Here is a 27,367-nt window from a genome sequence, read left to right as displayed (position 1 = left end):
CATGTGGCTACAAACATTGAAATTCTGTGGGGATGCAGAAAAACATAAAACTACAGTACACATTTTATAGGCATTATGTTCGTTTGCAGTGGGCGTCAATAAAACCTACAGGGTTTTTAATTCCTTCATTCGGAAAATAGGCTGGATGAAGAATCTGAACAATTGGATGGCACAATTAATCCTCCTAACCATTAAAATGGGAATTGGTTCATGTGAAAAGAAGCCAGGGTTACAGAGAAGGCTCCATTTTGATAAGGACAGTGACACTGCATGGGCTAGGCTATGAATATCTCCAGCAGTATTAAACTCTGGTTTAGGGTCCAGGCAGGGCTTTTGCAGCACAGGTGTGATCTGCTGAAGAGGATGTGTTCTGTCAAAAAGACATCTCTGAGCATATAACAGCTGGGGAAGAGTCAGCCAGAAGACAGATGGCTGAGAAGTGGTAACACTGCACAAGCTTTTAGAGGAACTGCGAGATCATCACAACTCACAAAATAGAAATCACAGAATCCCAGAATATCAGGGGTTGAAGGGACCTGGAAAGCTCATCCAGTGCAATCCCCCCATGGAGCAGGAACACCCAGATGAGGTTACACAGGAAGGTGTCCAGGCGGGTTGGAATGTCTGCAGAGAAGGAGACTCCACAACCCCCCTGGGCAGCCTGTTCCAGTGTTCTGTCACCCTCACTGGGAACAAGTTTCTTCTCATATTTAAGTGGAAACTCCTGTGTTTCAGTTTGAACCCATTGCCCCTTGTCTTGTCACTGGTTGTCACCCAGAAGAGCCTGGCTCCATCCTCCTGACACTCCCCCTTTCCATCTTGATCCCCAGGAATGAGTCACCCCTCAGTGTCCTCTTGTCCAGCTCCAGAGCCCCAGCTCCCTCAGCCTTTCCTCACACGGGAGATGCTCCACTCCCTTCAGCATCTTGGTGGCTGCGCTGGACTCTCTCCAGCAGTTCCCTGTCCTGCTGGAACTGAGGGGCCACAACTGGACACAATATTCCAGGTGTGGTCTCCCCAGGGCAGAGCAGAGGGGCAGGAGAACCTCTCTGACCTGCTGACCGCCCCCTTCTAACCCACCCCAGGTACCATTGGCTTCCTGGCCACAAGGGCCCAGTGCTGGCTCATGGTCACCCTGCTGTCCCCAGGACCCCCAGGTCCCTTTCCCCTACGCTGCTCTCTAATAGGTCATTCCCCAACTTATACTGGAACCTGGGGTTGTTCCTGCCCAGATGCAAGAAGCTGGAGATCACTCTTTATTTTCCTCCTGCCTTGAAAGACAGATACCCAAAAGGGAAACCCTGTAAAAACCACTCAGAAGAACTTGTCAAAGCTTAAATCTGGGTAGCAGCTTCCAGAGGCAGAACCACAGCAGCAGACTCCACAGGAAAGACAACGAGATATCTCCCTAGGAGTGGCAGGGAAGAGAGATTACAGATATTTCCTTTGTTTGTTACTCAAACAATATAAAGAGAGTTGGTTTCACTCCCAGCAGCTATGCACAAGTGCCCTCTATTTATGTGTGGTGTGCACCCCGCTGTCCTCTGGTCCCCGGTTGTCCCTTGGGGACAACACTGAGCAGGGATGAAGATGGCTTAGTGGCTGCATGGTGACTTATGGCCATTGCTGATTCAGCAGGGAGGGACACAGAGCCCTCCGGTGATAACAGCTGCCCTGCAGACACCAGCACTCATGGGCTCAGCATCCTACAGCAAACCTGCCTATATCCGTCAGACCTGTAGGAGCTGTAAATATAATAAAGCCCACTCAAGGGAGGCAGGAAAACTCACCTCCTACAGAGGAAAGCTCTCCAGCTGGCATCCCAGCTTCTCACAGAACTTCCAGCCAAGCAAAACACATCTGTGCTGCTTCCTCCTACCTTTTTTTTTACCCAATCTGTGATGTTAAAAACCCTCTGACCCTTGCTGCCCACATCCCCTGCACACAAAGGTAGAAACTGTCACAGGTTGGAGTAGATCAGAAATCCCTGCAATAATTCTGGTTAGAAAACCATGGCTTGCCCAAGAATAATTACCTGGGAAAGTAGAGTGCTAAGCAGAAAGGTTGTCAGGCTGTGGGAGCATTTCTGAGCCTTGCTAAAGGTCCACCCTCCTTCTCTTTGGCAGGGTCAGCTGGGATAGGACAAGGGGTGATGGTTTAAAACTAAAGGAGGGAGATTCAGGCTGGACATGAGGAAGAAATTGTTGCCTTGAGGGTGGTGAGAGCCTGGCCCAGGTTGGGCAGAGAGGTGGTGGATGAACCATCCCTGGAGACATCCCAGGCCAGGCTGGACGGGGCTCTGAGCAACCTGAGCTGGTGAAGATGTCCCTGCTCATGGCAGGGGTGGCACTGGATGGGCTTTAACGGTCCCTTCCAACTCAAACCATTCTGTGATTCTATTCCATGTTTCTCTCAACTCAATCCAGAGCCATCTCTGATGGCTGGAGAAGTCCCTGGACACCAAGGTTCAAGCTCCATCTCCAGAGCAGGAGTCCAGGTCCACCTTAAACACACATCTAAGTTACTGTCTCAACACAGTCTCTACACTATTATCCTGTTTTACACATTTTCCACAGCTGTGTTCCAATAAGAATGGTGTCCTGCTTGTCACCTTAGTGACTGTGTGCAAGGTTTAGAGATACACTGACGTACCTAATTCAGGAATACCCCTCGAGTGTTAATTCATTTGCTTGCCCTCAGGGAATGATGCTGCTTTGTACACAAATTGTGCTTGATTTAATCCCTATGTCTAAACTCTAACTGGGATTTCTTTTTTAACAGTAGGGATTGTCCCTTTTGAGTGTTTAGAAGCTCATGTTCCATAGCAGGAACTGCAGTTGCTACAAGCCAGTGATTAAACATGGATGAAAATTTGGACCAAGTCACACCTGGCTTGTTTCTTTGTCCATAAAATGGGCAGAATATGGTCTTATCCATCTCCTGGGGATCTGCAGAGGATCTGCATGTACTCCACTGCAAATAGAGTTTTAGCCTTGGCTGCAGGTTTATCTGGACTGCAGCTGCTCAAGAAAACGTAGGTTTGGCAAGATTTAGATTTTCTCTTGGAAATCAATCAATTTGCCAGGAAAAAATAATAAAAGAGAAAAGAATTGCACCTAATGGTCTGTTTGGGAAAACGACTGGGTGCTAGCTTCATCTAGGATTTCTGCCTGCCCGCTAGTCTGGCTCCATATTTTTCTGCTTTTATTTTAGCCTGCGATCAGTTTTCCACAATACTGAAAGCAGCTACTAATGAAACATCTTATCTGCTTGTCCGAGGTGTGTCTTGCTGCTGGAAAGGAATTGTTTGACATTTTGAATTAGATGGTAAAAGAAGCTGGTTCACTCAGTGCTAATTAGAGTAGCAGCTGGTTTGCAGTTTGGGTGGTGTTTTTTTTTAATATAACACTAAGAGTAAATTAAAAGAAAAAGAGAGGCTGACCTCTCTTATAGAAGCTTAACATGCAGAAGGTTTTTGAAATAGCCAAGAAAGAAGATTCTGAACTTTTATTTCAGGGTTCCTATTTTCCTAAGAGCTGGTAATTCTGAATCACTGTTTTCCAGACAATTGGGCTTTCCAGCAAACAGGAATTTCTGAGTTTTGCCTGGTGGTAATTGTAATGCATAGGCACTGCTATTAATTTTCATGTTCTCCAGGGATCCTACAGATTACAATGGGGTTTAATGTGTCCGTGGAGATCCATGAAGAACAAGAGTTATGATCACAGTGCTTCTTGTTACACCAGCAACAATAATTAGCCCTATGAAAATAGTCCTGGGGTGTGTATATTGGATCCCCAGTCAATGCCAGCTGGAATCAGTCTACTGCCTTCAAGCACGAAGAACACACATAGTCCTTCTAAAGGGGGCAAAACCCCTGGAAAAAGTAAGCAACATCCATGGGTCCCTACAAATCTTGCATGACCCATGAGGAAAAAACAAGACACTATGATAAACTGAACCTTATGCCTGTATGAACAGTAAAAACACCCCTTTGCTTGGCTTGTTGGCCGCGAGTTCTCTGTCCTGTATCTCCTGGATGCTGGTGGGACCATCAGGAGAATGTTACTTTGAACACATTGCTGTCCTGCACCTCAGGCCCACATTGTCAGTAGCATGTATCCTGTCCTTGATCACCAAACCAGGAGAGGAGCAAGTCTCTGGTTTTTGACCAAACAACAGCCCCCAAACTGCTGAGCAGAATCAGCCATGGCCTTTGCTCTTCTCATTCAACCAGACACAGCACCAGCAAACCACCCACCACTAAGAATTTATTCTGTTTTGTTGCTCCATTCCCTGAGAGGGTTTGACTGAGATGATGTTTACATTGAACAACCCATACCACAGACATTGCCTTATTGCTGTACAACAGAGACAAGACGCTTTATTACCCACCTACTCAAGATGGAAGTGAATTTTTGAGCCAAAACAACCAGTCTGTTTGCCGTGGTGTATCACCCACGCAGATGAAGCCCGCTTGTCTTCTCCCTTCCTACACCTCTCCAATAGATGGCATCCAAGGTCCCTTCTTGGTTAATTTTGGACCACCAGGCCACGAAGGAAACTGTAAGTCAATGCCACAGTCCAAGCACGGCCCACACCTGCTGTGTTGATGGCCAAGCTCCTGGGGAAGGTGAATCTCTCTTCTTAACTCTTGGAGAAGGACTGGCTACCTGTCTCAGAGCTTTCTTCTGCTTGGCAGTCGTGCCAGGGACTGGAAGATGCCCGTTTTCTTAGCAAAGTCATCTCTGAGCCCAGTCAAGGACTAAAATCCAGGCTTGCTGGTTTTCAAGCACAATCTTGCATTACAATGTTGTTTATTTTCTCCCTCCCTTTGAATCTGCATGGATAGATCATTTGTTCTTCCCACACACTCCATCCTTGCAAAGCAGGGACGAGTAAAAATAAACAACAGCAGCACATTTCTGGGAGTTCGTCTCTTGTAACAGCCTACCCTGTCTGCTTTGACGCAAATATGACCCATAGCAGATGAAAAGGAGACAAGAACCAGTGCAAAACCAGAAGGCACAATACAGTAAATATTGCTAGTGCGATCTAGGACCTGGTGACATCGTGTGGCCTCTTCTGCTGACAGATCTGCTGCAGGTGGCAGTATGGGCAATTTTGTTTTACAGACTGTCACAGCCCACTACCGTGTTTGGAAACCGGCCGTGGGGTCTACATGGACGCCATGGACCCTCTGCCTTTGTCTGGCAAACAGACCTCAAGGACTCATAGGTTTGGTCCATAATTTTCCCCAACGCTCACAGTTAGAATCATAGAATCGTTTAGGTTGAAAAAGCCCCTCAAGATCAATGAGTCTAACCATTCCCCCACCCCTGGCACTGCCCCATGTCCCTGAGAACCTCATTTCCATCTGTCCAACCCTCCAGGGATGGTGACTCCAGCACTGCCCTGGGCAGCCTGTTCCAATGCCCCACAGCCCTTTGGGGAAGAAATTGTTCCCAGATCCAACCTCAACCTCCCCTGGTGCAACTTGAGGCCATTTCCTCTGGTCCTGGCGCTTGTTCCTTGGGAAAACAGACCAACATACTCCATGCTACAACCTCCTTTCAGGCAGTTGTGGAGAGTGATAAGGTCTCCTTTTAGGGGAATTTGGAAATTTTCCCAGTGCTGAGAGGGATCCCAGAACATCTCAAGTCTTTCGGGATTTGGTGTAATCATGAAGTCTTTCATGGTGTACCAGTTCCTGACTGGGACCTGCAGCCAGAGTTGAAGGACAGTCATTCTACCTGGCAGACCTACATGCAACCTCAGCATGTCCCTATGTGCCAGCTGAGCCACGAGGACTTTTCACATCACCAGGCAAACAACCACAGCCCAAAACAACCCACTTGCTGTGTGTATTACCAGATCATCAGGAAATCCTATGGGCCATGGTGTGCCCTGCGTGGTAAGACATGCTATAAGGTAGCAAAGCATGAAAATGCACCAGGGAGTGTTTTCTGTGATCCTTGGCTGTGCTTCCACACTACTCCAGCCCTTTCTAAACAAAAAAGTCACTTACATTGCTCCTTCACTTTGTTTGCAGCAGCCTAACAGTTTCAGCATGATGATACTAGGCCAGCTCAGGGATGTCAATTAAATTCTTGCCCAAGTTTCAAACGTTTTAGTGTCAGATTGATGCCAGGAGGTGGGCTTCAAGAGTGGACAACTCTTTGCAGTGTTTCTAGGAGCTCATCAAACACACCGTTGTTGTTGTGAGATGCCAGCGCCATGAGTTCAGAAAGCAGAATGTGCCCAGTCTCTGTGGGACATTTAGTGCTTTTGATTAAAAAAAAAGAGTTGACTCATTTCTGGTTCAAGTATTCACCTGAAAGAAATAACAAAACAACATAAAACAAAGAAAAGCAAACTATGATGGAAGGGAACTGTCAAAAGCCCTGTGTTCTTCCTCAGCCTGCGAAAAATAACTATTCATTAAAAGAAAGCACTTGAAAAAGGTCGTCAAAGACAGTGATGCATAAGATGAGGCAACTCAGTGACAGACCCAATATATTATTCCCCGTGTTGTTCCTTAAAACGTACCTTTGTGCCACAGCAGCTCCCTGCTGTGGATGGGTGAGCTCTATCAAGCAGGAGCTCCCATCGAGGGGTCTTTCCACAGCGCTGTAAATCTGTTCCTGTGCTGCAGCAGTGGGGAAAGGTCCCACCTGGGATCGAGGTCTCGGATGAGAAAGCAGGAATTCCACTTCTCCATTTCTTTTCTTTTTTTTCCCCTAACCTTCTAATCTCTTATTTTCATGAATTCTGAGGGAACAGATTGCACTATCAGCAAGTTTGCTGATGACATGTAGCTGGGAGGAGTGGTGACACTGGAAGCTGTGCTGCCATCCAGAGACCTGGACAGGCTGGAGAGCTGGGCAGGGAAAAATTTAATGAAATATAACAAGGGCAAGTGTAGAGTCTTGAATCTGGGCAGGAACAACCCCAGGTTCCAGTATAAGTTGGGGAACGACCTATTAGAGAGCAGCGTAGGGGAAAGGGACCTGGGGGTCCTGGGGACAGCAGGGTGACCATGAGCCAGCACTGGGCCCTTGTGGCCAGGAAGCCAATGGTACCTGGGGTGGGTTAGAAGGGGGTGGTCAGTAGGTCAGAGAGGTTCTCCTGCCCCTCTACTCTGCCCTGGGGAGACCACACCTGGAATATTGTGTCCAGTTGTGGCCCCTCAGTTCCAGCAGGACAGGGAACTGCTGCAGAGAGTCCAGCGCAGCCACCAAGATGCTGAAGGGAGTGGAGCATCTCCCGTGTGAGGAAAGGCTGAGGGAGCTGGGGCTCTGGAGCTGGACAAGAGGACACTGAGGGGTGACTCATTCATGTTTGCAGATATATAAAGGGTGAGTGTCAGGAGGATGGAGCCAGGCTCTTCTCAGTGACAACCAATGACAGGACAAGGGGCAATTGGTACAAACTGGAACACAAAAGGTTCCTCTGGAATTTGAGAAGAAACTTCTTCCTGGTGAGGGTGTCAGAGCCTGGCCCAGGCTGCCCAGGGAGGTTGTGGAGTCTCCTTCTGTGCAGACATTCCAACCCGCCTGGACACCTTCCTGTGTAACCTCATCTGGGTGTTCCTGCTCCATGGGGGGATTGCACTGGATGAGCTTTCCAGGGCCCTTCAACCCCTGACATTCCTGGATGCTTTGACTGGAGTTGGGTCTCCCTCCTGAAAGGCATGGTGTCCTTCAAACACAGCTCACCACGGGCTGAAAAGCCAACCTAGACCAGTGTTAGGTGAAGGTGCTTGTCTGGAAGGTTTTAAAATATTGCTTTTGCTTTATTTCTGTGTAATTCATCCCCTCTTTCCAGGGAAATAAACTGGAGGAGCGACTTGCTGCCAATATCTGAAGACTGAGCAATTCTCTCTTGTCTCTTAAATTCTGGATTCCTGCCGAGTGCTTTATGAAATAAAAAATAATAAAAGATAACCCAAAAACCAGCTCCTGGCTTTCGAGCCAAGAGACTCCCTGAGTCTGGAAGGCTTCACAAGTAAAACAAAAGATTACAATGAAAATTACTTTCTCAATCACACTCTGCATGAGAAGGCTGCAGAACTGTTGCCACGATCCGTACGCCGCGGTCGGGAGCCCACGGACAGCACTGCTTCGGATCCCCGTCCTGCAAATCCCAAGTTGCTCGTGGCTCTGCAGAACTGAAGCGAACAGCACGAGACAAGCCCCAGCTTAGAGTTTGATACTTGCCTGTCTGAAATTTCTCCTTACTCTGCAGTGTTAGTAATGTCACGGGATGGGTATGGTCTGGAGGCTGCATCCAACACAACGGGGTGGTTTTATCTGCTCTCCACCATGCCATGTAACCAAGGTGGGGACAGGACGGCTGGATTTACCTTGGTTGGATCTGCAAACGCCCACCTACAGCTACAACTGGATATAGAAACTGGCCTTTCGTGCCATACGTGGATAATTAGGATCAAATCAGTAGCAGCTTTAGTTGGTGTGGGCAGGTTTTCTCACTTTTCTGGAGCCTGTGTCACTCCCACCTGGCAATTTGAAGCATCCACACAGCCCACCAGCTCATCAAGGCCCTTGTCTCCGCACAGGGTTACTGCCACAGCCCTTCCTCTGGGCTCATCTGATGAAAATTTGCCTTCATTGCATATGCAACATACCTCTCTGCAAGAGTATCTTTAGCTCCTTGCACTGGTCAGGTCGACTGTTTCTTTATCTTGGTTTTCTTTGCGCTGTTTCTCTCTCTGGAAGGAGGAAATAAGTGATTTGCTTTTGTTATACAAGGTGTCTATGCCCCCTCTTGTCTCACCTTTGATCCCAACCCCATCTCCAGGCTCACCTGGTACATCCTCTGCTAGCTGCTGAATCTCCAAATGAGTGATCTGGTGCCATTTTACCTGTCTGTCTTCACACTGAGAAAAGCTCCCAAATACAAACCACAGCAACGCCTCATCCCTCTGCTTCAAACCTTCCCTGCAAGTTCCCCTTTTCCTACAACACCTGCAAAAACCTTGTTAGATGGTCAATAAAGCTGCTCAGCCATGATGAGTCATATGGGTTCATCACTTTTGGTGACTCCCTCAGTCTGTCTGGCATGGTTTTTTTCTAATATTTCAATTACAAAAGCTTTTATTTGCCCTTCAGATGTCATCTAGAGAAAGAGTTCCACAGCAAGGACAGCGACAACTTGCTGACCAATGTTCAATCTCATCTCCCTTGTCTCACAGATGAGATGAATCTCTTTCTGTAGCCAGTGGAAGGGATGTGGCCAGCACCCAGGTGAGATGTCACTGATTTCCTGGACTAAAGACCCAGGGTTCCATTGATGGTGAGCTCCACCATGGCCAGACTGCTGTCCATAAGCCTGCCTAGAGGCTTGAACTCATACCTTGCATCCAAAACTACCTTAGCCAGAGGGGTGTAATTCCTTCCAGAGTCTTTTGCAGTGTTACAGTTGATCTCTGGACTGGGTGGAGACCAGTACAGGGTCACTAATTGCAAAACAGACCTGTTAATGGCCACACACAACTGGAAACACCGTTGAGTTATGGCATCTCCTACTCTCTCCTCAAAGACTCACAGAGTTCCTTTGCCAGCCTCCCACCACCAAAATCTACTCACTGGGAATATTTCATCTTTAAACCATCTTCTATAAGTTTGGAAGGACTCATTGCGAGGACCCAACTGATAAGTTGTGCTCTCCCATAGCTGGGTCTGGTGTCTCCTGGTGTCCCAGGTAAAGGGACAGAGCCTGGCAGGGTAAGATCTGGGGGGGACTTTAAATGAAATGTTGCTTTTCTTTTCCAAAGTAATCTTCTTCTCCTTTATTTTTTTTTTCCCTTCCTACTTTCAGCCAAAAACTAGGAAAAATTCTTCCAAAAAATACATTTCCATTCAGTTGGCAAATACTTTTCCTCCCTTATTATTTCCTGTCTGTTTGATGGAGAAAATTTCCAATATTTGGAGACAGAGTTAAGATGAGTGAGCAGAAACAAGGGATATGATGCCACTTAGTGGAACACAGTTAGATAATAATAAAGAATGATACTCCAGCACCGGTGCTTCAAATTTTTTGGTTACCTCTATGAGATGGTGTTCTTAATCCTGATATGCACTGGGGACTTCCCAGGGTACTAGGCTAAGGACAAGGGCTTCCAAGTAGCCTGTGCTGTGCAAAGCCAAGATAAAATATTCCCCCTCCAATTCTGAAGATGCAGCCTCATGGCACAGGGAATTTTGCAGAAGAGTGGGAAAATCAAGGATGCAATAAGGTCGAGGCAGATGGAGATGATGCAGAGGAGCTGTGAATTGCTCCATGAGGATCTCACAAGCAAGCAAGACCTTGTGCTCTCCAAGCAGTGCTAATGAGAAGAAAGGGAGAGAAAAAATGCCACCAGCTTGCTGGATAACTCCGCTCTTGACACAAGCCAGCCGGGCAGAGCCAGGGCTGCCCTGCCAAAGCTTGGCTGCTGATAAGGGAAAGCCTCTTGTCTCTTCCCTACCCCTCCTGTAAATACAATCTAGCCTGGACGCTCTGCACAAGTGCCAGGTCTGCAGAGGCTTTGGTTGGCAGCAGCAATGTTAGCGTGTTCGCTTTGCAGTATTTTTAGCTCTCCTGACATTAGCAAGGTGCAAAAAAGAAAAAAGCAAAACCAGATGACCCTGATTTGGCCCATGTATAAAAGGGATGGGGGGATGCTGGGAGTTACCGGCCTTTCGCAAACATCGGAGAGCCACAGCTGTGTCGCGAGCAGGGTGAGTAGGAACAACCCCCAATTTCAAGGGCTTTGCTAGTTCTGCCGTTAGCACGAGATGCTGTGGGTCTCTCCAGGGACACCCGCCACCGCACAGACTCACTGGAGAGCTTCTCCCAGGGTTTTGTCATCCCTCTGCTCTTATTCCCTCAGCTCCTTCTACTCCCTTGTCTGTACCACAGCAGGACAAAGTGCCACATCCCCACGTGGGGTGGCCGGGGTCCAGTATGGCTTTACTTTGGTGACCTCTTTGTGGTCCTCCCCCAGTCTCCTTACCACCTCCACCTCCCTCACCCAACAGTTCTTTTGCCAACTCATCATTCCCCATGTAATTTCCCTTCTCCATCCCCTGCAAGGCTCTTTACCATGAGGGGGGATGCTGCAGAGATGTCAGATGTTATCTCTCTCTGCATGATCATCAGAGAGTCACTATCCCTGGAGAGGTTTAAAAGATGCATAGATGAGGTTCTTATGGACATAGTTTAGTGCCAATGTTAGGTTAATGGCTGGGCTCGATGATCTTGAGGGTCTCTTCCAACTGAAATAATTCTATGATTCTATGATCTTGTGGAGGTTTCCCATTTGACCCGTTACAGCTTATAGAGGTAAAGCAACTCCTCTACTCCCAACACTGAAACTGCACAGACCTGCCGGCGATAACGTTGCCTAGTGTACTTTAAAATTGCATTTATCTGCTCGGAGCGTGGTCAGGGCAGACTGAAATGCCTGCTCAAACAGGAGTCAAGAGCCTGCTGATAGCACAACCATCCCTGGGAAGGCACGGGGTGCTTCTCCTGTTCAAACTGCAGCAGGAGAAAAACCTTCTGGGATTTCATACATTAACATGCTACAATCTCCAGGGCACTCTGGGACATGGGGAAGGAGTTGACCACCCTGTGGGTGCAAGCAGGGATTGCACTAAGATCAATGTTCTAAAGACCTGTCCTCTACAACCACAGATGCAATTTTTTGGGGAAAGTAAGAAAGCAGCAGTCCTCCATTATCCTCTTCTCCAAGTGATTTAGGGGCTTCTGAGCTAGAGGTTGGGTATGAAGCATCGTGTTTAATGCATTGGGAGAGGAAACTGTTTAGGCTAAAAGTCTAAGTGATGCTTTTGCTTAAATTTCTTTTAAAGCCATAAAAGCAGAAGTGATATGGAATAGAAATCAAACATTCAGTTTGAACTCAAGAAAAAGTGCTCAGATTAAAAAAATAAAACCAGGCAAGGGAGCATTTTCGTATTTTAGTCACTTAGAGATAAATTAGTTTTTCCACTATTTCTAAGACCTAATCACCAAGGGACATCATCTTCCAGCCCATTCCCAGGCTACTCACCTCCCAAATGCAGGAGAGAAAAAACAGCTGTGGAAATCTTGGGCTTAGATCCCCCCCAATCCTTCTGAAATAAGGTGCATTTGGCAGGAGTAAGGCCAGCTGAAGCACATGGAGAAACGCTGGGGTTCCTGGCATCCGCTGGGATTTATTTATTTTTAAGTTACCATGCCCTGGTTCACATCAGGTAACGACTGTGAAGGATTCAGAAGTGGCCTCTTGTTGCTCACTTAGAAAGTGGCAGGAAAAATCCCTCTGTGCCTGTGACAGCGGGTGTCTGTGCCTCGGGATGGGAGAGGAGCCCAGCAGCGACTGTATCTCACATGCACAAGGACAACTTGAATGTATTTTCATCTCTTTGTGCTCAGGAGTAAATAGAGAACATGCAGCCTCAGTGGGATGTGCAAAACCCCCATGGCAGTAGGGTGGTTTGGGCTCTGGTTTGGTTGTCCCATAAAGAAAAACATCCTACAAGCTCAGGACCTATCTTGGGGGCACCTTCCATTGGGGCATCCTCTGATTATTTGAGCATCCAACACTGGATTAACTCATTGGTGCTGTTTGCATGCTCCCAGTGTTTGTATGTGCATGCATGAAAAATAAAATTGACAAGTCTGGAGTGGTCATGATCTATTATCCCTTCTGGATGAGGCTGTTCTACCTCTGCAAGCCTCAATCCCAAGCTGGGAGGGAAAAAATAGGGTAGCAGAGAGAGGGATGAGTGACATTTTCTCTCTTTCCTAGAAGACCGAGGCCAGTGCCCCAGTGCCACTGCTGAAAACCCAGTCTGCTCCACATGGGAGAGGGTGGAGGGATACAGAGAGTGACATTTCTGGGCTACGTTAAGTGGCTCTCAGCAGGATCTGCTATTTGCCTTGCACAAATAGTCATTTCATGATTAAAAACAACAACAGCAAATAGAAGCTTAACCAAGATAAAACTAGTGAGTGCTGTGTAGACATTAAGGGCATGCAAAAGTTGGGTCTACCAACAGCTTTGACCCCCAAAGCCTCATCAATCCTGGATTGCACCTTTCCTTCCACTTTTTCATGTATTTTCTCCTGAGGTTTTCTCACTCAACAGACCTACATTGCAAGTGTAAAGCAAGAATAGACAAAAAAATGACATTTTTTTCAACAGAACCTGAGTGGTAGAAGTGAATTTGAGCAAAAAAACCCCACACACTAGGTATGAGGTGGGAGTCCTCCTAAAGAAAACGTTTTCTGGCAGATGTACCTCTCTGGAGCAACAAAACATTAAATCTACTAAGACTGGATACTTTTAAGATTCAGCTGGACAGGGTGCTGGGCCACCTTGGCTAGACTGTGCTTTTGCCAAGAAAGGGTGGAAGAGATGATCCCTGGAGTCTCGTCTCGTCTCCTCTCGTCTCCTCTCTCCTCTTCTCTTCCTCTCCTCTTCCTCTCCTCTCCTCTTTGATACCTAGCTCTCAGGATGAGGAGAAATGCTAGGTGATTAGCCCTGGTTTCATACAGGAAAACTGAGGTGGCCACTCGTTCCCTGTGCCCACTTGCAGACCCTTCCAACACACACAAATGTCTCTTTGCCATTTCTTTGCAAAAGGAATAAGCCTGAGTTTTCCATTCCCTTCCAGTGCAGAGATGTAAGTGCTGATAACCCACCACTGAATCTCCAACAAACCAGAAAAAAACCCACCAACCTGTATTTGCACTTGGAAACTGGCCAAAGGCTTTTCTCTGTCATTGCCATCCCTCCTCACTTCTGGAATTAGGATAAAAAACAGTACTTTTGGCTAAACCCAGCCGAACAAATCCTGGTTTGCTGTAATTAACCATACAGATAAGAAGGCTCTGAAGTAATCAGTGCAGAGTACATTTTTCTTTTGAAAAAAATAATCTATCTTTCCATCAGCAGACCTCTGTGGTTTCTTCACCCCCTTATCCACTGCACGAATGAAGACCAGCTATGACAGAGACAAGCCATCCAAATCTCAGACTGTCAAAGCAAATGAGACAATTCCCTCCCATCGCCCCAAGAATGCCAACCACCATGAAAAACAAACCACTCAAAGCGTATCAAAAGCTCATCCCAGGAACCACAGAGAAAACGCAATGCAATCCCGAGCAGAAAATGTCTTGCCTGGCTGGAGGGGAGCTCAGATGTCAGATGTTTGTAATGGCAACTTTCCCCTGGAACATGTTTCTGAAGAAACTGGCTACAAGACCTCAGAGAAACTGTCTCACCAGGTCACTAACGTGAACAGGAACAAGGAGGGGGGGCTAAAGAAAGTCCCAACTACACAAAAAGTCAGAGATGAGCCCAAGGATTCCACCTCCAAGGCTGTTTTCACATTTTGGGCCAACAAAGTTAACAACAGCAGCAAAACGACTACCTTCCAAAAGCCACTGCAGAAGTCATCCATGACAGCGAGAAGCTCATTTCCAGCCCTCCTTCCCAATGAAGCGCTAAGCAGCTTGAAAGAAGAGAAGCAGGCTAAAAAATCCCAGAGAAAGACCAGGAGACATCTCTTCTCTGACTCGAATGTTTTCAGCCACGTAGACGCCCACGTCCTACATGTGAGCCAGCAGGTAGGTCCTGGTGTCCTTCAGCAGGAACAGATGGTGCTGTCAGCAAATGGTACCAACAGCAGATCCACATCCCAACATTCAACTTCTCACCATATGCTCTGCTGACAGCAGTGACAAGGTGTTGCCTTGCGGCAAAATCAGAGGATTTGCTTGTGAATTTGTCCTAACCATGGCCAAAGATCACTGTGCAACCTCTGAGGATCTGCTGCCCACCCAGGACCCACTGCTGCCTGTTTCCATCCCTCACTGGTGTGTAGCTGCAATATACAGCGTTTGTTGCAGCTCACCATGCAAAACTGGGAAGAAGGGTTGGTGTCATCATGGGACAGAATGATTTCGGGGTCTCAAACAAGATCTCAGTGGGGTAGAGGGATCCTGGAAACCCTTCTAGGAAAGGTGTGAGGGGGAGACAAAGGGACTCAGACCACAGGATGCCCCAAGGCAGCACGGTCTGTGTTTAGTTATCCTGCATACGTGCTGCCTGCATAAAAAACACATGGAGACAACCACACTGTCTGGCCATATTATACATTCAATACTTAAAAGGGGCCAATAAGAAAGATGGGACAGACTTTTGAGCAGGGCCTGTTGTGATAGGACAAGGGGTGATGGTTTTAAACTAAAGGAGGGAGATTCAGGCTGGACATGGGGGAGAAATTGTTGCCCTGAGGGTGGTGAGAGCCTGGCCCAGGTTGGCCAGAGAGGTGGTGGATGAACCATCCCTGGAGACATCCCAGGCCAGGCTGGACGGGGCTCTGAGCAACCTGAGCTGGTGAAGATGTCCCTGCTCATGGCAGGGGTGGCACTGGGGGAGCTGAGAAGGTCCTTCCAACGCAAAATATTCAATCATTTTATATCCATCAACCCCTTCATATCCATGCCAGCCCAAGTCCTGCTTTTTCTCAAGCAGGAGGCATCGGTTTTATCCTCTTTTCAGGCTGTCTGACATCATACGATGCTCAGAAGCCCAGAAGAGAAGCACTGAATTTTGTAAATCTTTCCTGTTACCTGAACCACACGCTGTCGGTGCAATTTCTCCCCCAGGCTCAGCACAATTTGCCTAAGCAGCGAATGCTGGACCAATGCAGCACTTCCAGCTTACACGTCAACTTGTTAGTGAGAGCAAAGAGGCAGAAGGAATAATTGTGCTCTCTGTTATTGTGGAAACCTGTAATTTGTACCTAGCCTGAGGCTAGTCTCTCTTGAGAAGAAGGTTGCTTGAGGATGTCAGAGTCTACCTAGTCTATTAAAAAGAGATGAGAGAGCGAGAAAGCTGGAAGATAGGAAAAATAGGGTGATAAACAACCAAAAATACCTCCAAGGCAATGGAGGAACATAAAAACAACTTGTTTCCCTGCTTATTCAAAGTGTTACCTGCGCTAAAACCAGGTGGGCTTCATCTTTTCCTCCTATCCGTGAATTACTGGTGTCAATAGCAGCAGTGGAGCAGTTTATTGACCCCCTGGTGAGTAGGTTATTGCACCTCCGGTGATGGATTCTGCTTGGCCAGTGGTGCTGTGGGGACACAGACAGGATTGTCCCCTCTCCCCATGCATCAAGCCCTGGTGACAGTCCCTGGGACAAGGTGGTTGATGGGAGAGCCCCAGGTAGTGCAGGCACAAACCCAAACCTGTTTACTGGCCGTTTAGTAGCAGCCTTGACAGGATGGTTTCCTGGGTGTTTTTGGAGAAAACGACTCCATCCATCACCTCCAAACCCTCCAGCAGAACCAGCAGCTACCACAACACAAGATGGTCCAACCCATTTCTCCAGGGTCCTTAGGAGGACCAGGATTACTTCGGAACATCACTACTCTCAATCCAAGTCCGACTTTTTACCATCCCTGACTTGAGCAAAGAATAGCACTGACTTAGGCTGAATTTGCACCAAGATGTGCCAGCAGCGAAGCAGGCAGCTAGATACTTAATGGCTATTATCTTTTTTCCATAGGAATAATTCACACTATTTGTTGGTCTTGCAGCTTCACGCTCGTAACAACTTCATGACAGAAAAGCAAGAGGCCAGCAGGGGCACCATCATTTTGAAATAGGTGCTTTCCTGGCTGCATCGTCGTTTTTAAACCCACACCCCAAGGAAAATCTTCAGCCATTGCAAATGCAACATTTTCCACAAGCAAAAAGAAAGAAATCTCCATCTGTGTGAAAATATCTTACAGATGGTTGGGGCAGGAAAGTCATTGAGGAATGAAAGAGTAAGGATGGGAGTTTGGAGAAATGAGCTGGGCTAAATTTAACTCGGTGAAAGAAAAGCCTGCTCCTAAAAATGCTTGTGCTGGCACAAAGGAGGGAAGAGCCCAGAAATGTGAATGTGTGAATGGGAGGAAAGGGGCAGAAAGGCTTTCTTTGGGGTCAGGGACAGATTAAAAAGTTAGGGAAGTTTTAGTGATGGGCCAAAAAACTTATTTCTACCTATTTTGGGACATGGGTTTTGAGTGAGGTTCTGGAACCTCAAGGTCTGAGCCACAAGTCTGGTCCTCTTCTGCATAAATACGTGGAGATGTTAATCATCCCGCTGTCCCTAGTGAAGTCTTGCAGAGTAACACTGCTGGAGACACCCACCTGTAGGACAAGACCTTCTGGGCCAGAGGACACATTGAACTGGACAGAGAGGACACCAGAGCAATGACGCTGTATGTCCCAACCAGCTGCTCCAAAGGAATGGGAAATGTCACCTTCGTTTCCTCCAGCTTTCAACTCCAGCCCTCAGGCTTTTACAAATCCATGCCTAGGAAAATGGGGAAAACACCCGGTTCTACCACAAACAGCATTTTTGCATTTTAAATTTGAGGCGGGGAGGAATGCAGCTTTGAGGTTTTTGTGGTGTACATTTTCTCTCCAGCAAGCCCACCATGTGGAGCAGTGGTCACCCAGTCACACAGCGGTGACTTCCAAATTCCCTTTAACTCACCTGTCCTCTCCATTGCAGCTGAAGCCTGGGCACGCCGGGTTGTCCATCCAGGCCATCGTCCCCCTGATCACGGCCAAATCCCAGAGCAAACTGGAGACAGTGCGGGCAATCTGGTTCTGGCTCTGCCACAACATCGGTAAGTCTGGTCCCGCTGTTTTGCAGAGACGTGAAAAGCCCTTTCTTCATATGCCATCTCCTGGATGTTGACTCTCCATGCCCTGCAGATTAAAGACTCCATACTACTCGTATTGCAGTCATAAAATCATAGAATAGAATCATTTTGGTTGAAAAAGACCCTCAGGATCTTCAAGTCCAACCTTCAACCCAAAACTGGCACTGCCCCATGTCCTGAGAACCTCATCTCCGCCTGTTCAACCCTCCAGGGATGGTGGCTCCACCACTGCCCTGGGCAGCCTGTTCCAATGCCCCACAGCCCTTTGGGGAAGAAATTGTTCCTAATATCTGATCTAAACCTTGAAATGTATCCTTTGACTTCATGAAAGTGCCTGCAGTAGGAACTGGTTCCCACCATGTGGCCCTCCATCCTGGAAATGACACCTGCTTCAGGCCAAACCTACACCAGCGCTGAGGTGGCCAGACCCCAAGGGACACTGGTGGAGCCCACCCACCTCCCGTGCATCAGTTGCAACACATCTGAGGCTATTTCCTTGATAATGTAAATTTGATGAGGCTGAGTCATGCCTGGCAGGAGTCATCTGGGGACACAGGAATCTCAGCACAATGCAGCTGCTTTACCCTACTACATCCATGTGTGTGAGACAATATGATTGTCCCTGTACCTCACTTGGATAGCACAAGGGCTGTTTACATGCACTGGGAACCCAACACCCCTAAGGCTTTGGCAATTCTTTCCCCATATGCAGAACTGTCAAACTCTACAATAATGATGGGTAGAAGAGCTGTCATGGGTTCCAGGGTGGGTAGGCAGAGAAAGAGGGTTGGGCAGGAAAAGGAATGGGATCAGTTTGGAAATAATAAGCCCTTACATTGGCCTGAAATTATATAATATTCTCCCTTTCCTAGAATATGATGTGGATGGCTTCTTGGGGCTGTCTCAGAAGATCCACATGCCGGAGCAGGTCCTACAAACGGGGAGGGCTGTGTGTTCCGGTTATGCCCATTTATGCCAGGAAATGTGCAGGTAAAACTCACCTTGGGCTTTCTCCTCTTGGCCCATCAAAGATCTGAGGTGGGGACATTCATCTGGCACGGGGCTTGCTACACAACCAGCATAGTTTACCCACCACATCCCTGGGCATAACAGTTGTGTACCTTCTCTTCTACTTGAATGGAGGAGTAGATATGGCTTTGACAGATCAACCAGAACCAGTGAGGGATGAGGGTTGGGAGTAGTTGTAGGGGGAGCAGGGGTGTAGATAAAAGCCGAATTTGGCAAAGAGCTTGCATGAGGACCTGGCTTTAAGGAGAAGGAAGTTCTGCGTACCATGCAGGTCGGGTTGCTCCCAAGCACAAAGGCTGGTCTGTGGTTATCTCCTCTGTTGGCTGTCCCTGGACAGGGAGGCGGGTTTGAGCTGCGTGGAGGTCCCGGGGTTTGGCCGGAGCCCATGCTCCCGGGGAGGCCGGTGGTGCCAGCAGCAGAAGAGCAGCCACATGTGGAACGCGGTGGAGCTGGAAGGACAGTGGTGCCTCCTGGATGCTTGCTGGGGTGCAGGGACCGTGGATGCAGAGAGCAGGTTGTTCCTGCCCAGGTGAGACACAACTTCCCCTGCCATCACTGGAAACATGGTTCCCAACACAAATGGACAAGGCTCAACTTTGAATACACAATGGAACACTCATCCCAACCATTCCCATATACTCCATAAAGACTGTTTTCACCCGACCTTGAGCCCCTATTTTCAGGTGCAGCCCCAGAGGCTACTTGCAGAAGGTCCAGATAACTGTTCTGCTCATCCTCAACCATGATGGGTTCTCTGGGACCTCATCCAAACGTGGGCCACCTACATGCACACATTTGCATTAAGTGCCTTATTCCCTGAGCTGGGGCAGTAACTTTTCAGATTATAACTTCCCCTTGCAGCTTATTTTTAATGTGCAATGAGTGTCACTTATGAAGTAACAACTCCTCATTTTCAGAGCAACTTTGCTCTTATGTGGTTCCATATGTAATTACTTGAGATTCCTCAGCCCATGCTAAGCAAAAAATGACTCTCATGAAAGTTATTTGTACAATTTAATTTCCATTAACTGCATTATGGGATGGCATTTTTATTTTTTTCTCTAATAATGCATAATGAAATAATTGTGGAATTTCTAATAGGTAATTATCTTGCTGAGAACAGTTTAAAACATCAGTGAGTGTGGGTTGTTTTTAGCTGAGCATGGGGAAGAGAGGAGAACGAGAATGAAAGCAACAGGCAGAGATAATAGCTGCTTGTGGGTCCAGCTCAGTGTCCTCAAATCCTTCAGGTCAACAGATGAAACAGGACTTCACAGGGTGACCCCAACACAAGGTTGAGTGTGTATCTGCAGGTTGACTCACACAGTAAACATCTAAGCAGGGGTGACGTTTAGAATGTCAGGTTAGGCACATTCAGATCGGAACCAAGATACATTTTGTTTCTTAAACCATCCATAAATTCTTGGAATAGCTTTAAACCAAGATCAGATGGCATATTGAAATAAATCCTCAAGTAACACAGGCCTTGGTAGAGGAACCACTCAGTAAAATTATCTTCTCTACAGCTCATAAGGTCATCTCAGGTGGTTGCTGGAAGAGGTTTGTGACAGGGCTGGGAACTGCAGATTCAGCTCTGGGCATCTCCACAGGAAAAAACAGAGAGAAAATGAGGGCTGCAGCAAACAAAATGCCAAATGAGAGCTCGGTCCTCCCATACTGAAGCTGGTGAAGCTCGGATGGTGTGGAGGAAGGTCCCTTCTCTTACCACTCAGGATGCTGAGGGCTTTCTTGCTCCTTCCATGGTGTCTTCTCCTCTTACCTTGCAGGCATGATGATTTTTTCTTCCTCACTGACCCCGAGCACTTCATCGAGACCCACTGGCCAGAGGACCCCCAATGGCAGCTCCTGCAGCCCCCCGTCTCACGGGAAGACTTTGAGCAGAGAGTTTTTAAAACTTCAGAGTTTTTCAGGCTTCAGCTCTCCCTCCTTTCTCCAAACACTTCCCTCCTCAAAACAGGTAAATGCGAAGTGAAGGCTAAATTCTAGTCATATAAAAGCTCACACTCTTTTGAGAAACAAGATTGGGTTGAGGAAAATATTTCTCCTCCACAAACGGTCCATCTGTCTAATTTTATGTACACGTTTAGAGTCTAGTAGAGCAGAGTCACATATTTAAGGAATTTCTGAAATGACAGCCATTGTGTGATACTGTGATTGGTAATCTGGGAATTAGGATTCATAACTTATGGTTAATGGAGCCAAATCACTTAAGCTCTTTTGTGCCTGACTTTTCCCATCTAAATCTACCAACAGTAGCAAAATAGCTTCAACGTACCTGAGACACAATCCTCATTGTGTTCATAAGCTTGGGAGGGAGACTCCCAGATAAAACATGGCTTGCAACGTTCATGTTCCATCTTTTGAAAATGAAGGGGGAAGGAGGGAGTGTGGAGTTGGTTTTCCTTGATTGTAGTTATATAATGATTTTTCGGGTTGGATACAACACGATCTTCTTTTTACCTGGATACACTTTGTACATCCGTTCCCCTGGGTGGACACCTTCCTGTGTAACCTCATCTGGGTGTTCCTGCTCCATGGGGGGATTGCACTGGATGAGCTTTCCAGGTCCCTTCCAACCTCTGACGTTCTAGGATTCAGTGATTCTGTGGTCCCAAGAGTATATGGATATATTATTGTATATTATTTTATCAAGACAGCAAGCTAGGAGATAAAGCAATCTCAGATTAAGGGGAGTTGTCAGGCTTACAGAAAATGGATGTATGGCAGACATCACCCAGTAAAGCTTTTGACTGAGAGAGGTTGTTACTTACTCAGAGGTGGGTTCTCATGCACCTTTTGAGCAGCAAGTAGCCTGTGCAAATCAAATTAAATTGGGAATAGCTGAGAGGTTGATGCTGTCTTTTATTCTGCCTTTGTGCATCTCCATCACAGCACCTCGGAGCATCTGCCACCCAAGGGCACACAGCACCTACGTGGCAAATGAAGGAATGGAGACTTGGAGAAGCCCTTTTCAGGTCCCGGCCACCAGGGAAGCTCCAAGTCATAAAGCCAAAAAGCACAATGTTTGCGGTCTGAGCAGAAAAAGAGGAGATCAATGGTCCAACCAGTCCCTTCATCTGTGTTGCAAAGCAATAAACTGCAAAACATTGACTCCTACCCAATATCATTAGTGGTGGTGCAAAAGCCCAAAGGGAAAAATGAAGAAAAAAAATAAGTAGTTCATTATTCTCTCCCCTCCTTCCCCCAGTTTTTGATAGCCAAAAGACACGGAGATAGAGCCCAGAGGTGGCTCAGGCTATTAGATCCTCACTGGCCATTAGCTGCCGTGAGCCAAAATGGACCTGGGGAGATGCTGGGGAACCAATTGCTCCTTCGCACCCCCTGGGCTGGAGGAACTCCTGTCGCTCAACCACAAAACTCACGGTGTGACTTGGGCTATAGGCACCGTTTTCTTTTTTCCTCCAAAACTGAGATGGAAGGAGATTTTCTCATTAGAAAATAAAAAAAAATGCTAACTTCCCCCCCCCCTTGTGAATTTCTCATCTTGTGGAGGGAAATAACTGTATTCTTGGACCCAATCTGAAGAGTTGAACCACTTCAGTTAGCCTCCACAGCCAGCCCCATATCAGAAGTGTGCTTAAAACACCAAATTGCAAACCCAGATTATGAACCAAACCAGATGTCTGGTTTTGTTGATGCAAAATTATGGTTATGTTGATCTAGGTTGATGGAAGTAAGCCATTGTTTTACAGGGTACACTTAAGCATCTAAGGCAAACTCAGTGCAAAAATACTCAAGATATATAGTGCAAAATCTGCCTATTTTCCTGCTTTGGTTACTGTGGATCTGTTCCTGCTCTATTATATTTAAGCAGCTCCCATCTGTTTAGAAGCTTTCAGCCAAGATTCCACCTACAAATCACTCTCTGGTGGGAGCTGAAGGAGGGATACCTTAAAAAGGGATCTGACTTTTAGGAAATACCTGGCAGTCACCCTCTGAAAACACAGCCCTTTTAATTGCTAACATGGCCCAGGCATTAGGGTTGGTAACCACAGCGATGAAGGGCATTCAGTCCTATGGAATTAGGACTTTATATGATTATTTTTTGTTGTTTTATAGAATGGCAGTCATTGGTGGCCTGTTGTAGACACAATGGCAAGGGTGGGAGAGGGAAAGGGAAGCATTTTAAACAAGGCTTTGGGAAATTGGAAACATGCCTGTACTTGACCGGTGGGGTTTTTTCCCCAAAAACAATTAACGCAACATGCATTGACCTCCTGTAGCACTGAACATGCTGACATGGGAACGCATCCCCAGCTTCACCTGGCCTCCCCGAAAACCAGCAATCGTTAATGCATGGCTTGAATTATCGCAATAAAACAAACAAATGTTTGTTTTAAACGTAGCCGTTAATTATCTCCTTGGGTCTCCCTTCCTGAAGCCAAATGCATTGCTGGCTTCCCTATCTCATCATCTCTGGCTCCGCTGCATACAATGTTCTGTTCTTTGCTTTCTTCCTAAAGATCCTAATACGATGCAGCCGGCCAGGCCAGCAGCTTCGGAAACTAGCATAGAGCAAATTTAATAACAAGCAAACCTGCAGTTAATAAAGCCTGTCATCAGTAATGTCTCCACTGAACGCTTGCCAGGAGAGAATTGTTTGCACTTACTGTGTGAGCCAAGTCACAACTTTAACAGGCAAGGCACAAATAAAACCCAGCCTTCCCATTCTTTTCACATCTCTGTTTCGACCTACCAACAAAAACTGCGGGGCAAACAATGAAAAAATCCAAATTCAAACGGGGTGGGGGGAAAAAGAAACTAATTCCCCCCATTATTCATTAGATTATGAAATGCATTTCATAATCTAATAATTAGCAACGGACAATTTTTTTCAGCATGAATCTGGAGTCTTTTGTCGTTTCACGTTAGCACCCGAAACAAATGGGCATTGTGCACAGCGCGGGTGCCGATACCAGCCGCGGGCTCCCATGGTGCCATTGCCTCCCCTCTTTCCAGCAAAAACGTGGTGAGGATGGGACGATGCAGAGCAGCCGCGCTCTGGACGTGGGACAAGCCACCCTTGGACACTTGGGAACCCTGGGTAATGAAGAGCAGGCTTAATTTCCACAGACCTTGAGTGTGGTGGGTTTAAGCACACACCTCAGGACATCGGTGTGCCGGCATCAGGCTGTGTGAAGCACCCTGAGATCCTTCAATGCCACCCTGAGATCCTTCAAGCTCCTCAAAGTCTTGCTCCCTGTGGCCATTTTTCTCATGCTTTCATCTATGCCTGGAGAAAAATAGGTATATTAGTAAAATACCATTAAACCAGGGTTTTCTAATCAGGCTGCCTCAGTACCTGTGGCCTCACATGGGATGATGCAGCTCACCACGTGTTGAGAGCAGCCTGCTGTCTGCTGGTTAGATGGTCCTGTCTTCTTCAGGGCCAAGACGTGAGGGATTGCAAAACCTTGCCATGCCTCCATTGCAAAATCAACCAACCATCCCCTTCTGTCCATGAGCAGATGGAAACCCTTTGGGTTCTTGCTGCACCGAGAAGTGCTCTGTCTTACTGCTACACGGGTTTACAAGCAGCAAGATGTGGCACATGGAGGGTGGGGGTGAAACCAAGGCCACCGTGACTCTTCTCCTCTATGGTGACCTGCCCCGGAGGTGCTTTGTTTCTAGGTGTGAAGGTGGGTTCACCCTGGCTTTAAAGCCACCTGCTGCAGCCTGCCTGGGGGAACAGGTTGGTTTGCTGCTGGGGAGGTGCTGAGTGGTGTATGGTAGCCCTGAGAAGGTCCACCAAGGAGTAAAAGTCATTGGGAAAGACCCTCAGCACTTATCCACCAACCATGGTACCACCACGAGATACCCATACCAATGTACATCTACTTTGGACCTCCTGCTCTCCCCAAGTCCCCAGTTAGTGCACAGTCCAAGCCAGAAACTTGTGGATTTTTCATGATTTGGTGAAGCCAAAATTTAAAAAAGAGATTTTAATAAAAATAATGGGAAGAACTCAATTAGTTCCTAAAATGTGGCAGTGATGTGGGAACTCCTAGCAGCCAGGCTGGGATATTTCAATCCTCCCAGCTGCTTTACTGGTTTGACACACCTGCAGCTCGGAGAAACGACTCCAGCTCAAGGAGCCATGTAACAATTACCCCCATATGCAACACCATTAGCTTAGTCTTGGGTGTCTCATGGCCCAAAGGATAAGTATTTGTACCTGTCCCCTTCCACTCTAGATCCAGCGGTATCATCCTTTCTCTTCCAGCAAGGGAAGAAGAATGGTAGAAGGTGAAGAAGGGTCTTCCTAAGGTCCTTCAGCAGGTAGAGGCAAAAAGAGAAGGAGAATCAGATCTCTGTCTCTCATATGACCGATCTGGGTCAACACTGCAAAAATGCATGCGTGACACTGATGATAAAAGGCTTCTAAAAGGTGTTTTATTCACCCTTCTGCAGCCCATGGGGAGGTATCAGTGATGCTGGGGACCACCCATCCAACAGAGTTCACCTACCAGCTTTCCAAACTCCAGGGTACCACAACCGGAGAGGATGTAGGAGCAGTTCATGGGATGATGACTGTGTCTGAGAACAACGTGACCATCAAGGTGACTCCACCAACCAAGGGCTTGTTCGACCTCATGATCTTCGCGCGCCACGCTGACTCTCAGGACCCTTACAACTGGGTGTGCTCCTACCAGATCCAATGTCTGGAACCACACAATGGAGAGAAACTGCCTGAAAACCCGTTTCATTTCTGGGGTCTTCATCAAAAGGTGAGAGATTTCGGTATCAGGGAGAGCAACCACAAAGAGGAGATGCTTGTTGCTCCACAGGGAACTTTGCTCTTGACTCTCCAGACATCCCAACGCTTGCTTGCCACGTATGAGCTGGTTAATAAAGATTTAGATGCCGTTCTGAGCAAGAAATGCCTGGCTGCTCAAGCTGAGGAGGAGAAGCTGAGTTGCCACGTGCTCTGTCCTTTCCAGGGTTATTACCGGCTGTCTGTGTTTGTGAAGGATTTAGGAGGGAACACCTTCAGGAATGCGGCCAATTTCCTCATTCATTGTTTGAAGCCCGTCAACCAGAACGAACTCTTCCCCTCAGGGCTGAGCATCCACTGCGGGAGCGGAATCAGCTCCAGCAGCCATGGCCTCTCCAACCCCAGCCACACTTCCCCCATCATCACCACCAAGGTGGGAAAGTGCAACATCACCTTCCACACACTCACCGATGTTGAGGTGATGGCCAACCTGAGTAAGGACAAAGTCATCAACGCCAAGTTCCCCTTGGAGAGGTACGTCCTGGTCACGCACCTGAGGACCAAAGTCAGCGTGTGCGTTGTGCTCCCTGAGTCGGGCATCTACAAAGTGGCGCTTTTTGGGAGATGCGAGGACCAGCAGGACTTTGTCCACATTTGTGACTATGTTATACGCTGCTTCTCCGACCCCAGCTGGCCTCCCTTCCCCAGGGTGTACAGCCTGTGGAGAAGAGGCTGCGTGTTGCTAGAACCGCGCACAGGGGTGCTCCAAGAGCAGAGCTGGGTCCGGTTTAGGGTCAAGGTGCCCAAAGCCTGCCAGGTTGTCGTCCTCGGGCAGGAGAAGATGGTGCTGCAGCAAACCCCGAACGCGGTCTGGGAAGGGGATGTGTTCACCGGGGTCGAAGGGACTCAGGTCAAGCTGGCAGCCAAGTTCAGCCAGCTCTGCTCCTCCATGGAGGTCATCCTGGCGTTCGAGGTGGAGGGTGGCTCACCTGCCACCATGGGGTGTTCAGGTTAAGCCACAGAGAAGTGCTGGGAAGGACTAAAAAAAGCCAGGGAAGGAAGCAAATGCTCTAAAACTGAAGGATACTGAGGAGACACAGAGAAAACTCCCATAACTTTATGGTATGTCGGGGGGGTCTGGGTGTTACCCACAGAGCTTTTCTTCCCGCAGGATATCCAGATACTTGCTGGGGCCTCTATCCACTTGGAGATGATGCCACTGTTTAAATCAGCACCAGCATATGGAAGGCTCCTAATACTTTGCTTCTGTCGAAGGAAACCATTGTTCAGCTTCTCTACAGGAAGGATGTCTCACTGCTTATTACCAGCTTGAATAATTGTTTGGAATGTTTTGTTTGACATTTATTCAAGAACTTGGAAACCCACATAGTTTCTTTCTCTTGAGAGGATAAAAACAACAACAACAAAATCCACAACCAAACTGGAGCCAACAGCTTCAGATCGTAGCAAGATATTTAAAATGTAAATGTATAGTACAGCAAGACAGACCTCCTTATAGAGGCCATGCTTGGGCAGAGGAAAGGGGAAAGGAAATAAAGATATGGTGTATTTTATAATCTATGTCTTTAAAATATCTTCCTGGACTTAATTATCAAGGATGACATGCAGTTATATACCTACAAGTATTGAGGTCTTGAAATGTAGAGAGGGAACTGTCAAGGAAGCATCTCTGTAGCCAAAGCATCTCACTGCTGAGCAAAAAGCACAAGCAGTTTTGCTCTTAAAACTCTGACACATGCTGCAAGGAACCACAAACATCAAATTATTGAAAGCAAAGTCAGCGTTCATACTTAGGTGGGCTCAAAGACACACAGTGCAAA

The 27,367-nt window shown here is 47.4% G+C and overlaps 1 protein-coding gene across 1 annotated transcript; it reads left to right on the top strand.

The window, feature by feature from the left end:
* The first annotated feature begins 13,700 nt into the window (after window positions 1-13,700).
* LOC102088440 (kyphoscoliosis peptidase-like) lies at window positions 13,701-26,541 on the top strand. The gene is made up of 6 exons (XM_005506436.2): window positions 13,701-14,640; window positions 17,587-17,704; window positions 18,613-18,730; window positions 19,107-19,298; window positions 20,557-20,747; window positions 25,223-26,541. The coding sequence occupies exons 1-6, from the start codon at window positions 14,005-14,007 to the stop codon at window positions 26,539-26,541; spliced, it is 2,574 nt and encodes an 857-aa protein (XP_005506493.2). The 5' UTR covers window positions 13,701-14,004.
* Window positions 26,542-27,367: the final 826 nt, after the last annotated feature.

Source organism: Columba livia, chromosome 4, assembly GCF_036013475.1.
Source record: "Columba livia isolate bColLiv1 breed racing homer chromosome 4, bColLiv1.pat.W.v2, whole genome shotgun sequence".
NCBI lineage: Eukaryota > Metazoa > Chordata > Aves > Columbiformes > Columbidae > Columba > Columba livia.
The sequence above is the reverse complement of the archived record's forward strand: the minus strand, read 5'-3'. Positions and strand labels throughout refer to the sequence as shown.

Excerpts from the sequence above, each read along its gene's own strand:
- LOC102088440 (XM_005506436.2), top strand. The coding sequence starts at position 14,005 with ATGAAGACCAGCTATGACAGAGACAAGCCATCCAAATCTCAGACTGTC. Across the intron at positions 17,705-18,612 it reads CTGGCTCTGCCACAACATCG|AATATGATGTGGATGGCTTC; the intron begins GTAAGTCTGGTC and ends TCCCTTTCCTAG. Across the intron at positions 19,299-20,556 it reads AGCAGGTTGTTCCTGCCCAG|GCATGATGATTTTTTCTTCC; the intron begins GTGAGACACAAC and ends CTTACCTTGCAG.